Source organism: Symphodus melops (genome assembly GCF_947650265.1).
Source record: "Symphodus melops genome assembly, chromosome: 2".
NCBI classification, from domain to species: domain Eukaryota; kingdom Metazoa; phylum Chordata; class Actinopteri; order Labriformes; family Labridae; genus Symphodus; species Symphodus melops.
The window spans coordinates 21047429-21061734 of NC_136692.1; the positions used below are offsets into that span (position 1 = coordinate 21047429).

A 14306-nucleotide genomic window follows, 5' to 3' on the forward strand; every position below is an offset into this window, starting at 1 on the left:
GTAAAAGCCATTTATAATTTTTAGGGATTTAACGATTCACTCAACTCACGATACTGAGTTTTTAGGGGAACTGATTTTTGATCTTGACACTTTTGAGTCGATTTTTAACTGCCTCATGATGAATCTTTACATCCCTGATCATTTTTTAACAAACATGGTGAAACACCATCATGTCATTTCACAAATATAGACTCCTCTCAGTGTCAGTCAAATGGCTGTAGTCTTTCAAGCGAACAGCCTGGGATCAAATCTGACCTGTGGCTCCTTTCCCGCATGTCATTCCCCACTCTCTCTCCTTACCCGATTACCTTCTCTCTCTAATGTCCAATCTATAAAGAAAAATGCCTAAAAAGTCCAAAAACTAATTTTAAAAAAAGAGAGTAAAGAAAAATAAACGGGTCATGCTAGCTGCTCTTTGAGGCTATAATTAGACATTAACTTAGTCCACTTCATCTAGGCTTTGTGTTAAGTCCCTTATAAGTTGATGTGTAGCAGATACAATATTGACATGTACACAAAGGTTGTCACAAAAATGTTCTAAACAAACATGCACGTTAAGATATTTCTCAGGAGAAGCAGCATGCTGGTTGCACTTCATGAATTTTTGGTTTTTACTCTTTAGACAGGCACACACATCTGTGTTGAGACTGCTCTATTCTTCAATGACAGAAAATAACCTTCATACAAATTAGAAATATTTTAATGTTCTATAATCAACAAAAAACAATTTGGAAGATAAAATCCTGCTGACAGTGGGGGTGCTGGTGGCGCAGTTGTTCGTGCACGCGTCCCTATGTATGGAGGCTGCAGTCGTCAGCGTGGGAGACCCCGGTTCGACCCCGGCCTGTGGCCTCCCTCCCGCACGTCGATGGTCTATACCGTCTCTCTCTCTCCCTGATTTCCGACTCTGTCCACTATCTCTCTCTAATAAAGGCAAAAGAGCCAAAAACAAATCCGTAAAAAAAATAATACAAATCTTTGTGAAACAAAGTCTATAGACTTTTAAAGGACATAGTTGTCATTTATTATGCCTGTGCATGTTGGCATGATTCAACCAAATAAATCATCAAAATCATCATTACTTCAAGTTTGATTTTACACCAATAACTAAAAGTTTAAAAGACAAAATGGAAAACTTTGGTGTCCAAAAAAATCTCCTTGAGTGGTTTTGGCCGTCTTTTTTGTTCGTTCTTCCTTTGACGTGAGTGACATTCATCAGCATGTTTGATGGGAAGTTGTGCTTTCCAGAGTTTCTCCCCTGATATTGATCGTGGACTGCTGAGGGTCGACGCCTGCTGCCTGCGAGGAGATCGGAGGGGTCTGATGTGAGGGCTGCTGCTCTGTTGAGTCTGAGGAGCAGAGTAAAAACATACAAGCTAAAAAAATGTAGCTTTCCCACATCCATAATCAATCTTTTATCTGATGTTTGATTCCCTCTAATACGAAAAGCCATTTACAATTTTTAGGCATGTAACCATTCACTCAACTCACTGTACTGAGTTCACGATACAATTCTTTTCACAATTTATTTTAAGAGAATCAGGAGGTGATTGGAGCTTCTCATTGTGCTGTTGATTAACTGCTGCATCATTTTGGTTGTTATCTGTGAAATTCTCTGTTGTTCTAATATCTGCACACAGTTTTTGTCTTTCATTTTCTGTCTTGGGAAGCCAAAATGCTTCCACGGCCAACCTTACTTGAATTATGAATGCACAACTATTCTTCATGGCACAGAGACAAATGGGTGACATCTTATGTCATGGACGTGAACCAGGACAGCCTGGGTTCAAATCCGACCTTTGGCTCCTTTCCCGCATGTCATTCCCCACTCTCTCTCCTTCCCTGATTACCTTCTCTATCTAATGTCCAATCTAAAAAGAAAAATGTCTAAAAAGCCCAAAAATTACCTTTAAGAAAGAAAGTAAAGAAAAATAAACAGGTCATGCTAGCTGCTATTTGAGGCTATAATTAGACATCAACTTAGTCCACTTCATCTAGGCTTTGTGTTAAGTCCCTCATAAGTTATGCAAGTAACATGCTGCTGGCGCTTCATGGCAAGCATAGGGAATTACAAAAGTCAATAAGGGTCATGACAATCATGAATGCCTGAATACTGCAAAGCATCCAGTGGCTTTTGACATATTTTAGAGTGAACCACAATGGTTGGGCTGACCGTTCAAAATCATACAACTATGGACTCATGCTTCCAGAGTGGCTATTAATCAAACTGTGTATCAGATTTCAAACCTACACAGCTTCAGTAGGAACCAGAGAGCTAGGGAACGAAAGCTACATCAAGCTCATTTTTCAGATAGAAGTTGTGTTACTGTGTCTCCCACTCCATTCAGCTAACATTTCTCCCCCAGTTGCGCTCAAACCATAATTTAAAAGCATGCTCACCAAAGACTGCAGCAGTGGAATTCACACAATATTTTCTCTCAAATTGAAAGCGACGAGCTCAACAAAGAAGCTGTCATTTAAATGCACCTGCTTTGTTACTGTAAAAGATGATGTGGCTAAATAGTTCTGAATGATGGCTAGCTAGCTGCCAGCGTCTGTTTTCTAAGCAAATGATGATTAATCTGTCTGATGCAGGGTGAAACCTGAGGAGCGTAAAGATTAATGTTTCGTGTCGGAGTGAAACTAAGTGAGCAAGAAGCAGAATATTCTCACTTCCACTTGGCTCAGCGGCTCAGCTCTCTCCCGGCTGCCGGGCTAACATCTCCCGCCCTTTCTTTCGCTCTTCTGCTGTTTCTGTTTCTTAAAGACCCCCGTAGCCATTTTGTCCGTCGTTTCATTTCCTGAAATACATGAAAACAAACACAGATTAGAGGCCATGTCTACTGTGCAAAGATATCAAAACAAAGGATTTTTTTTTTAACAGGAATGTATGAACAGCAAACCTGGCGGAGCACCGATCTGAACACTGTCCTCTTGTTCTTCATTCTCGGGGTACGGGCTCAAGTGCAGAAACAGAGTCTTCAGAATTGAACTTGCAGGGACCTCTTCAGAACCAACAACATGAAAAAAAAAAAAAAGACAATTTAACAAACTTACAGAGCAAACCAGAATTTCCTAAGCATCTTGTGGCATGCCCTCTTACCTTTACGGGGTGGCGTTTCAGGAATTGGATGATCAGCGTGGTTTGTAGTTTGAAACCTGATACGAGGAGTTTTACTGGAAGACCCTTTGCTGACAGAACCAGGACGGAGGCGACCAGCTGGATTTATGATCTGATTTCCACGCTCAGGTGAACAGCCCTCATTTTCTACTTTAGGTTTCGGAGAGATGTTGGGAAGTTTTGGCTTACGAGAGATTTTTTTCACATCATTAACTGTCTGGACTGTCTTTTGTGAACCGGACAAAGTCTTTGAATAATTTGGTCGAGACACGTCTGGGAGAGGAGCTTCAAAAAGGCTGACAAAGGACCGAGTGGGGGCTTCGTCAAGGTTAACTGAAGTTATGAGAGGATTACTTTTCAAACATGCCGACTTCTGAGCAGGACCAGAAGATTGAATCAAGCTTTTGGGAGAAGAGGAAGTTTTTGCAGAATCACTTTTAGGCTTCATAGAGTCAGTGATCGGGCTTGCAAAGAGGTTATGGAAAGATGTTCTCAGGGCTTGTTTACATCCACCTGCCACACGAACACAAGGCGCCTTTTTACCGCTGCAGTCTGCTGGGGTTTTTTCAGAGAGCATGTCGCTCTCAGGGGTTTGTTTGGCTGCCAGGTGACCAACAGAGTCACTTGACTTGACAGAGATGGAGACTGGTTTGGTGAGAACAGCAGCTTTACTTGTGAACTTTGTGAAACCTGAGGAAGGAGAAAAAGGTTTAAAAGAGGCTCCGGAGTCAGACGTGAGAGCGAACAGCTCTGGCTCCGTCTGATCAGGATTTTTAGAAGACAGACGAGAGGCACTTGGACAAACTCGTCTGTAATTATCAGGTGCCACTTGAAAAACACTTTGACAGTTTACAGAGGGTTTATTTTCTGTAGACAGACGCACACTCTCTTTAATGTCTCCTTTCCTATGGCAGAAAAACGACTTCTCAAAATGCAACAACTCAGATTTGACTTCATGAACAGGTTTCAGGGATTCTTGCACATTCAAAACTTGTGTCTTATGATCCTCAGAGTCCAGAGTGAGATCAGGGCAGGCCTTTGAAAGCAGCGCTGTACGTGTTTGGGGGGATGACCAGGTCTTGCCCATTGTGTCCTGGGGTTTGTTTCCTTCATTTCTACCATTTACTAAACACCAGACCTTGTTATTTTTTATATCCGAGTTTAACTGAGAATCAGCACTTTCCGCAAAGTTGGCTTTTGGTTTATAGGATAAAGTTTGTGCAGGAGGAGGAGGAGTGGGTGTTTCCACTGATTTGAAAGACTGTAGAACAGCTTCAACGGAGTAAGGAACCAAGCTTTGGTTTGCAGACGCTGGAGCGCTTTGAGAAGGAGGCTGGGGAGCAGATTCTTGACTTCTTGGAGATGTGAAGAAACGAGGGAAAGGTTTTGATAGTTGAGGTCCGAGCACTGCTTCAACTGAATAACAAACTAACTCCTTGTGATCGGAGTGAGTTGACGGAGAAGTGGGAGCCTGGACGACGTCTGCTGAATGTGATTTTTCCTCTTCCTTTATGTTTTCGGTCGTTTCTTCTGATTGATTTACCGAAGATTGACTCTCAGCGTTCGTCTCTACATGCTGATAGAAGTTCGGCCTGAAAAATTAAAAAGGAGTTGTCATGAATGAGGATGAACTTTCATGAAAGTATAACTACTTATATAGTGTCAGAATCGCAGGAAAAGGTTTTTCTAAGTTTCTACCTCAGTGGTTGTAAGAGTATATCAGGGGGTTCATCCGTGTCTATATTTTTGGACTCATCTGTGTTCACTGGCTGCCCGAATGACTCTTGTTCAGCTTTCTTTGCCAGATGATAAACTTCCTGATCTCGCTTTAGTGCCTGCAACAGAAGAAGTTCAGTACATTTAATCATGTTCACTCACAGGCACTTAAAACAATTGAAACATTTTCATAAATCAAGAGTTTTACAAACACACCTCATCCAACAGTCTCTTTGTGAGGTCATTCAGAGGCTCATGGGAAAATTTGCAATCTTCTCCCTGAATACATTTTCCTCTTCTGTGGAAGAACTTGCAAGGGAAGGACTGTGCAGTTTAGTAAAGGAAGAGGCGCTCAACAGTCTGCAGTTCAAAGCAAAACACAGGAATAGGTCTATAAAATATAACAAGCTAGTCAATGGGTAAGTTGATCAGTTTGTCTGTCGATCATCCCTCCCTACTGTAATGTTTTCTAGCTCCTCGTAGGGGCTTTCAAGGCCTTACATAACTAAATGGCCCAAACAGTATCGCGGTATAGAACAGTATATACACCCCGGGGTCTCCTGGTTGAATGTGCCTTAAAAAACCTTCAAAGAGCAGAAACCTGGAGACACCCTAACCACACACCTGCACCATATCAACTTGCTCCTTTTGATGCAAACCAGTACTGGTATTTTGGAGCCAAAGGATATTGTGCATGTAGGGGCAGCTCTCTCCTTTAAAGCAGGCTCCTTGGATGTAAAACTTGCACGCTTCCTTAAAGAGATCGTTGTAACCCTGAATATGTTCCAGCTGGCAGTCACCATCCTGCATACAGGAGAGGAAAGACATCAGTGCAAGGACACTACTTTCCTTGAATAATTTGACTTTCACATTAAAATGTATTTTTTTACATATACTGTAAACGTCGCCTACCTTAATGCACTTTCCCAAAAGGAAATGTTTACAGAGGAGGCGACCGTCCACACACAAAGCATTCTGCTCTTTGAACTCCTGTGACATGAATCTTGTGCGTTTCATCTCAGAGCCCTGAGAGGAAAAGATAATGACAATTTATTAATGATATTCACATCCATTTTTTGGGGGGCAAATGAAAACAAAAAAAAATATTTAAAAAAATAACGATTAGATTTAGCTTTTTTTTTGTTTGACGTAATAACTTCAATTTAAAACTCACTATTTGTAATATCATATGTGATGACCTGTTTAAATACACAGCTCCTTTTCTAATTGAGAAAATTATTTTTCTGCTTTCCATGGCACGCGTCATCTCTGTTAGATTATTCATCTTCACTCACAGACCAGGCCGCCCATAAGGGGAGATAAAGGGAAAAGCTTTTTGGGGCCCAGCCACATTGGGGAGGGCCAATGGAAGAAACAAACTTCCAATTTTTAAGCAACCAAATTATATTTTACACCTTAACACTCATTACTGAAATTACTGAACGATACAAAAACACACATTTGATGTATTGTTGTTGCTTCAGTAAAATGTGGCCTTCTTCAGAATATAAACCCCTGCTTCTTAAATGGATATGAGCTCTTGATGGGACAACAGAAAAGCAGAGAGAAGGAAAGAGAAAATTAACTAAAGACAAAAAGAGACATCTGGGCATCGATGATGTCATTCTCTGTCACCTGAACATTTGCAGTGATGCTACAGAATATATGTGCACATTTAAAGAAACGTCTTTCTGCTACTCTCTTCTCTCCTCATTCATTTCTCCTTGATGTGCACTTTGCTAATTGAGACTTCCTTCTAGATGATTCTCTGAGATCTTTGGTCACAGGCCAGATGACAGAGGAGATGAAGTTTCGATCGTGTTTAGTCATTTGTTTTCCTCCAATAAAAAAAAGGGTATACTCCAAATCCTATCTGGGTTCACCCTGACAAAGCTAAGCAAGCTGGTTATTAACAGGATGAGTTCTTCTGGGCAACATACAACCAGTTACATACATGAACAAGTCTGCTGTCAGCAGAGTGTCATACTCACCAAACTATAAGAAGAAGTTAAACACATAATCAAGACACAAATCCTCACAGGTGCAGCGACACTTTTTAACTGGCACAAAATAAACTATCACTGCTGGGATAAGGTTTTTAATATCACTCTATCGTCAAGTGATCTGATTATTCTTAGGCCTGTTTCTTCTCTTAAATTCATTTTTCTGACAGGCAATGTGGCATGTCGACAGTTTCATACCTCACATTTCCTCCTCACTTGTGACCGTTTGGATTTCTGTTAGTTTCAGCACAAGAGTCAGAATAGTCGCTCATCTCAAGCCATTTTATCTTCCTGGGGGCTTTACGGTCACGAAGCCACAGTGTCATGTCACCTTATTAATGGCAAAAGCTTAATTAATTCAACCCTATTAATAAAACAAACAGACTTGACTGACAAAGAGAAAAGGCATGAATTGCGAGAAAGTGTGGGATGACGTTCGAAAAACATCACAGGAAAAATGTTTTTATCTGAAAGTCTTGCAGCCAAAACAGGAGCTGAAAATTAAATGATAAATTATATTCCACAAGACAGACAAAGTGTCGCTCTCACCTGCTTTTTCTTCTCCCCGTCCTGTCCACCTTTTTTAGAAGTACATCTTCCCCCTCTGTACCCATCTTTCTGATGATGCTGATTGTTCTGCCACCCCGTCTTCTTTTTTTGCTCATGTTTCTTGTTCTGGTTCTGATTGCTGTTGGTTCTGGTATTGTGAACATTGGGAGACATGTTATGGTGGCCAGCTTTACCCCTGTGGTTGTGTCTTCCTGCTTTGCCAGGGTTGTTCTGATGACTGTACTGCATGTAGGAGGGTTTGGTTTTATGGTCGTCATCTCTGAAGGATGTGGCTTCATAGCTCCTAGTGATCTGTGTTTGGTTACACGGCCTCTAAGGGGGGAAAATCCACACAATTTAAATGTCATTAGATGTCAATTTCTTTTAAAGAAAGCCAATAATTATACATTTATAGTTTCCCCAAAGCATTATTTACCTCAAACTATTTCCCTTTAAGTATTATTTAGTTGCAGGTAGTATTGGTTGGTTATTTTAATTATAAAATGTTTAATGTCTCAACTCTTTCAGATATGAAGCTACTTAACTTTAACTGCTTCTGACTAAGCAGTTTTTTGCAGACTAAAAATGACTTTTTACACGTCCTTCTTAGATGCGCTTTTGACAAACCTAAAAAAACAAAACTAAAAAACGTCATGCATTTAGTTTTATTCAGTCGACAGTAATTTACAGAGACAAGACAAAGAGAGCTTCATCTTAAATGTGTTTTTATCTCTATGATATAACAAAGTCTGCTGACCTTTTCCAAACAGCCCATCTGCTCACCCTGAAGTTTCCTCTTTCTTGCATTGCCTCTGTTGTTATCACCAGTCTCCCTCCTGTGAAACAAACGTGTTAGAGTGACATTAGAACTGACTGTGCAGGTGAAGCCTTTAAGCTTATAACTTTTTAATTCTGAATATACCTTTGTGCCAAGCCATCTTCAACAGCAGACAGAGGAGAGAAAAGGTTTGCGAAAGCCATGTTATTTTGATCCTGGTTAGTTTTTACCTGACTTATAACACCAAGAGATAAAGTTCAAACATAAATCTTGAATCACTGGAGCTACTAACGATGCTTCCTCATGGAATTAGAACACTTATTATCTATATTAACCAATTTATTTAGCCCCATCTCACAGGATAAGACGTGCCACACAAAACAATTCTTTGAGATGTAATTGATCATTCACATGGCTCTGCGTTCATCACTCGTTTCCATCTTCTTCCGTGTTTGATACGTCACGGCAGCTGCTTCTTCTTCTTCGATTTTATAGTGGCTGTATTGGAACCAGCTAAAGAAGGACCATTACCGCCATCTACTGGTCTGGACAAAGAAAACACACAAAACAAAGAGTGTTCTTTTTGATAGCATGTATAAAGGTCATAGACAATGTGCTGCCTGTCATTGAAGTTAACGCAGTGTACTTCGTTATTATTCACACACACAAAAACACTCATCAACCACAACAGACAAATGTTGAACTAAAATAAACATTCGGTTATACAGTCTCGTTTATGGTCAAACCCAATAGCCAAGACAAGAACACATAGTTTTGCAAGATTAAAGTAAATTATGTTGTTGGCAATATTCCTAATCCATAAACACAAGTTAATTAAGAAAATTGTATTACAACGTGTTAAACTATACCTTCAAATCAAATTTACTGAAAGAAGAAACTTACACATAATCTTTATCTGTATTTAAAACCATTTTTGTTCATATGATTATATCTCTTGCTGGTTTATAATATGTTTACTTGTGGCCTATTGAGTATTTGTAGATAGGCCTACTCATTTTATTTAGGTATTTAAAAAACACTATATTAGGAAGATGCAAAAAAAGAGCGAGTGACACTGACTCATGCACGAACAGGAAATGTTCGTATAAGCTGGTGTAATTCAGATAGAGTGGCCTTAAACAGGGAAACGGGGAAAAAAAGATTTACATTTTAGAGAAAATAAATTCAGTATTTTCTCAGTATAACACCTTAGTTACACCTTAACCTGAGCCAGTTGCACTGAAGTGTGTAGAGTCTGGACAGATGCATATTTTGAGTGACTGGAATCTGTTTTCAGACTTGAATATTACAATGCTATTTGTGAAGCCTGTGCCATAATATTATGTGGCCTAAACTGCACAAGGTACATGGTCAAAATGCTCCAGCAACACTTGATCTTTATACTACAAATGTTGCTGGAGCATTTTGAAACTTAACTTACTTACTTAAAGCTCAAACTATTGCATTTGTAGAGAAGAATAAACAACTGATACTGAGAAGTATTTAGATTTGTTTCTCCTCAGTCTGGTGATTTATAGATCTCTTTGAAACAATAGAAGAAAAAAACCCTAACATAGTATGCCCTAATATGCAGTGGATGTTTTGAGCTGCAAATAACAGAATAGAAAGATTAACACATGTTGGTGGTATCTGATAAAATATTAGCATTGCCTTTCTTACATTCAATTGATTTTTAAGTTAATCAACTGATTTGACAAACTTTGCAGCTGGGCAACAGAGGTGAGCTCTTAATGATGTTTGATTAATTCAAAGATTTAAATCCCAGATGCTATCCCCTTGGCTGAATGTGTAAATAAAGCATTCTCTCCCTAATCAATCAGGGATAATGATAAAAGCTTAGTAATGTCAAAAAGACGAGATAGAAGCTGAACTTTGTTCCTCCACATATGACGCTGTTTGGATCAAAGTCCAGACAGCGTCAGACAGTTTCAGTATTGCCTCTGTGAGTGTGTCAGTGTTTCCCTTCAGTCTCTAAAATCTGTGCTCATACTGGGAAACAAGATGTCCCATTGGGCCCTTTTTGCTCCCCTCCTGCTCCTGCTGGGGCTCTTTACCATCAGTGCTGTCAGTCAGGAGGCAGAGGACCAAGCAGCGGTACCACCAGCACCAGGCCCGGCCTCTGATGGCACGCAGGCAGAGGACGATGAGTGGGGTCTCCACTCCCTGAGAGGTGGCTTTGAGTCAGTCGGCGGTTACTTTGACTCCATGCTTGAGTTTATGGGCGGACGTGATGGAGTATGCCAATACCGCTGTCGTTATGGTAAGTCTGGTCTATGGTTACAATTATATTGACATTGACCCTTTATCAGTAAGTTTGCTCAACAGATCAAGCTTTTTTCGGTTCTATCATTCTTTTCATTAAAAGTATTTCTATACTTGATATTTCCATTAATCTGTCTCACAGTTTCCCTGTAATGCTCATTTCCCTAAGTTGCAAATATGTTGCTGGTAATATTCATGATAATAGTAAAGGTGTTTTTATGAATGTTCTCATATTTAAAATAGGAGTCTCCTATTGAATGCATATAAAAATAAATTGTCATCTACAGCACCACTGATATAGGACTTTTGGGATAGGTGGCAATTACAGAGAGAAAGAACACTGACTAAGGAAAGTCATGAATGGAGAATTTAGATATGAATGTGAATTTGAAATAGATTTTTGCATCGATAAGACTATGCAAAGATACACAAGCTTCTGCCTTCTGAAACAAGAATTGTTTTAAAGGCTTATATTTGCTTACTTTAGATTTAATTGTACTAATTTAGCTATAATAGGTCAATGTCAGCCAGATAGTGTTGGTTGACTGACGTTATCAGTTGGCTGTTTTTTAAGTATTACTTTTTGTCCTGTTATGACTTTATTGTAGAAATAGGACAGTGAATTAGAGTCAGAAATCAGGAGAGAGAGAGAACTGTGGCGAATAACAAGCAGGAAAGGACCCACAGGTTGGATATGAACCTGAAACGCCCTCTTGGAGGACTATAGCCTCTGCACTGTAAATGGGGCACGCATACTCACGAGGCTACCAGTGCCCCAAGGCGGCGGTTTATTAATTTGTATCCAACATAGAAAACCAATTAACAATTAACAATTTCTTTAAGTATCGACTCTGTCTCCAGATCCAGACACAATTCAACTGCATTGCTAAGATTTAAAAAAAAAAGTATTACTTATCCCTAAGGCAGGCCCTACATAAACAGTGTATGCCATGAATATTAAATTTCTGTACTGATGTATTTTTGTTTAAAAAGAAGCCAAGCATATATCAGAAAGTGTGCATAGTACCATTAAAAACACAATTCAAGTTATATCAGTACTATAAATTGCTTGATTGGAATCTAATGAACACTTCAGAGTCAACTACAAGAATGCTCAGATCCTTACCACACGGTGGGATTTACTTATCTTCTTTGTTATCATCTTGAAGAGAGCATGGACTCGGACTGTGACCTCAGCGCCAGGTTTAGATTAGAAAATGTAATTATTCTCCGGCAGGAAAACTCATTTGACACAAGGTATCTGAACATCTGTATAGATATGAACATCCTGATCTTTGTCTCTCTCTGTGCAAACAGGATTTAAACTAACATGGATGTCAAATAAAGCCCTGCACAGTTGTGAAACATGACATCTGATATGTTGCTTTTCCTCACCTCTCAGGTAAAGATCCTATTCCTCGTACGGGCTACGAGATGCCAGAACCAAATGGATGTAGCTCCTATTTCTTTGGCCTTCCTGTTCCAGAGGGGGTATGTCTCAAAGATATTTATGACTAAAATAGTTTTTAGGAGGGCCAAAACCTAGAAGGAAAAAAAAGACCCTTTCCGTAGCCCTTTAGACCACCACTTGACTCATTTTAACAATGTTCCAAAAGTTATCTTACTTTAACCAAGCTTTCCAGCTTGTCAAGCTAAAGTCTTTATATCATGGAGCAAATCAACAGCTAAATGTTGTTCTTAGGAAGGAGAAAGTGAAGGACAGATTTTCTTTTGAATTATGAGAATAAAGCTGAACTTTAAGTGTTGTGAGTTTAATGTTTGATATAAGAAAGAAATACGTCAGAAAATAAAGATTTTTCAGACGTGTTCTCTTTGACATTTTACCTTTTTACATTACTATCTGTGCAAATTACACATTTTTATCACCCATTTACTCTTAATGTCCATTTTCTTCCTAGTTAAATTAGTTTTAAACACTCACACAGCAAAACCTCAGCACAGTAAATCTAGACTTCAGACATCAGCAGAACATGTTGGTTTGTAAACAAGCAAACACATTTTTTCCTTTTTGACTACCTATTCAAGTAGGCCTACTGTATACCATCTGATTTTAGTTTTCGCTGGAGGCTTCCCCCAAAATGTCTAAAGAAGTCGACATCTGATAGCAAATGTTTTCAGGTTTTTACTATAAACCCCCAATACTTGCACATCACCTTAACTACCTTTGTTGTGCACCAGATGGACATGGGAGTCCCTGCAATGACCAAGTGCTGCAATCAGCTGGATATGTGTTATGACACCTGCGGCTCCAACAAGTACCGCTGCGACTCCAAGTTCCGCTGGTGCCTCCACAGCATCTGCTCGGACCTCAAGAAGAGTCTCGGCTTTGTGTCCAAGGTTGAAGGTCGGTAACCTTCTTCAGTCATTCACCTAACTTCATTTTCAGCTTACTTTTACCTTTGATCATTTAACAGCAGTAAAGTTAAATTAAGAATAAATCAATCTGATTTAGGGAGCTGCTATATTTGAATACAACATATAATTCAGTGAAAATAGCCTGGTTTGATCCACATTATATATGAAAGCTAAATATCATGATAAAAAGTTATGTATACAAAATATGTAATTTTTGTTCCTTTCTGCCCCTAAAGTCTCAAAAAGTAAAACAATAAAAATAATAATCATGCACACAAGTCAATATCTTGTGTTTTTTTTTTCTTTTCTTTTTGGGACTTCAGGGGATCTGTACATCCTGGCAAATAAAAGTTGACTAAAGAGAATAAAACACTACTAATGTGGCTTATATTAAAACAAACTAAAAGCTCAACTATTGTAAAGTTCTTGAAAGCTGACAATAATTACAATATAGAAATGTTTCAATATTATGTTTTCTTTCAATATTAAAACATTTCAATATGTTTTGAGGCCTTAGTAGATTTTGTAGGTACAGTGTATTTATGTAACATGTAAATAAGTTAAGTAACAGAGCTGAGAGAACAGCATTTTGTCTTTTTAACAGATAAATAAGGAAAACAACAAATAGGCAGGCTGAGTAAAAAATCCAAACTTGACCTCGTTTAGTTGTACTGTGAATGCTGCTCTGTACTGACACTCCTTTCCTCTCCTTAGCATGTGAAACAGTTGCAGACACCTTGTTCAACACAGTGTGGACTCTGGGTTGCAGACCCTACATGAACAGCCAGAGAGCAGCATGCTACTGCCCAGGAGAAGAGAAAGATGAACTTTAGATCGACACATGAACAACTCGCCTATTTATAACTGTATGACCTGGCCAACATGTCAGATGATGGCACTCTGAGGAATAATGTAGCAAACACTGCTGTGTGACTACTTGAGTAATTTATTTAGAAGTTATTTTTGCTTTTTTCCAACATCATTATTTGACTTTGCATCACTTTTTGGATGTTATTTTAAAAGTTTGGCTGCACTCGTTGTTTGATTCTAGATTTGCATCAATGCTGTCTGTACTCTGACCACCTTTACAGATCATTTAATAAAAGGAGAAAACAATCTTTGGCTTGACTTAAACGTAACAGCGAGAGGACAAGCTCCTGTGTTTTGTATTTAGAAGGTGTTATCATGGAAAGTCTTATATGAATATGAATGCAACTAATTTCAGGGTAAACTGATAGCAGCCATATGTCCTGAGTCCTCAGGAGATCATCGAACTCACTTCACTGGCCTTTCCACTTTCAGTATGAAAGCAAGCAATTAATTATCCATGAATTTGACAGCTGAGAAACTTCCAGATCATATATTCCTATGTCCAAGTCTGAACCTCAGCTTTAACACGGCCAGCAGTAAACAGAGGGGATGCAATAGGGGTTTATTTTCTCGACATTGACTATTTTATTTTTTGTTTTGGGCCAGAAAT

At 39.0% G+C, this 14306-nt stretch overlaps 2 protein-coding genes across 2 annotated transcripts; one reads left to right on the forward strand and one right to left on the reverse strand.

Moving 5' to 3' along the window:
- Positions 1-986: 986 nt before the first annotated feature.
- On the reverse strand, positions 987-8597 carry LOC306820098 (uncharacterized protein). The gene is made up of 11 exons (XM_079337777.1): positions 8312-8597; positions 8147-8225; positions 7390-7722; positions 5750-5863; positions 5526-5641; positions 5054-5162; positions 4820-4956; positions 3104-4713; positions 2904-3005; positions 2674-2801; positions 987-1349 (listed from the first exon to the last, which is right to left on the reverse strand). The coding sequence occupies exons 1-10, from the start codon at positions 8368-8370 to the stop codon at positions 2716-2718; spliced, it is 2745 nt and encodes a 914-aa protein (XP_079193903.1). The 5' UTR covers positions 8371-8597; the 3' UTR covers positions 987-1349; positions 2674-2715.
- A 1523-nt stretch (positions 8598-10120) lies between these two features.
- On the forward strand, positions 10121-13942 carry LOC306820114 (group XIIB secretory phospholipase A2-like protein). Its single transcript, XM_079337809.1, has 4 exons — positions 10121-10448; positions 11853-11941; positions 12650-12815; positions 13541-13942. The coding sequence occupies exons 1-4, from the start codon at positions 10190-10192 to the stop codon at positions 13657-13659; spliced, it is 633 nt and encodes a 210-aa protein (XP_079193935.1). The 5' UTR covers positions 10121-10189; the 3' UTR covers positions 13660-13942.
- The last annotated feature ends 364 nt before the right edge of the window (positions 13943-14306 follow it).

What these genes read in the sequence shown, in the direction of transcription:
- LOC306820098 (XM_079337777.1), bottom strand. Translation starts at nt 8,370, where the DNA reads ATGGCTTTCGCAAACCTTTTCTCTCCTCTGTCTGCTGTTGAAGATGGC. An exon ending in AGCTGCCCCTACATGCACAA is followed by an intron (nt 5,163 to 5,525) that starts TATCCTTTGGCT and finishes CTAAACTGCACA; the next exon opens with GTCCTTCCCTTGCAAGTTCT. An exon ending in ATACTCTTACAACCACTGAG is followed by an intron (nt 4,714 to 4,819) that starts GTAGAAACTTAG and finishes TTAATTTTTCAG; the next exon opens with GCCGAACTTCTATCAGCATG.
- LOC306820114 (XM_079337809.1), top strand. Translation starts at nt 10,190, where the DNA reads ATGTCCCATTGGGCCCTTTTTGCTCCCCTCCTGCTCCTGCTGGGGCTC. An exon ending in CCAATACCGCTGTCGTTATG is followed by an intron (nt 10,449 to 11,852) that starts GTAAGTCTGGTC and finishes CTCACCTCTCAG; the next exon opens with GTAAAGATCCTATTCCTCGT. An exon ending in CTTTGTGTCCAAGGTTGAAG is followed by an intron (nt 12,816 to 13,540) that starts GTCGGTAACCTT and finishes TCCTCTCCTTAG; the next exon opens with CATGTGAAACAGTTGCAGAC.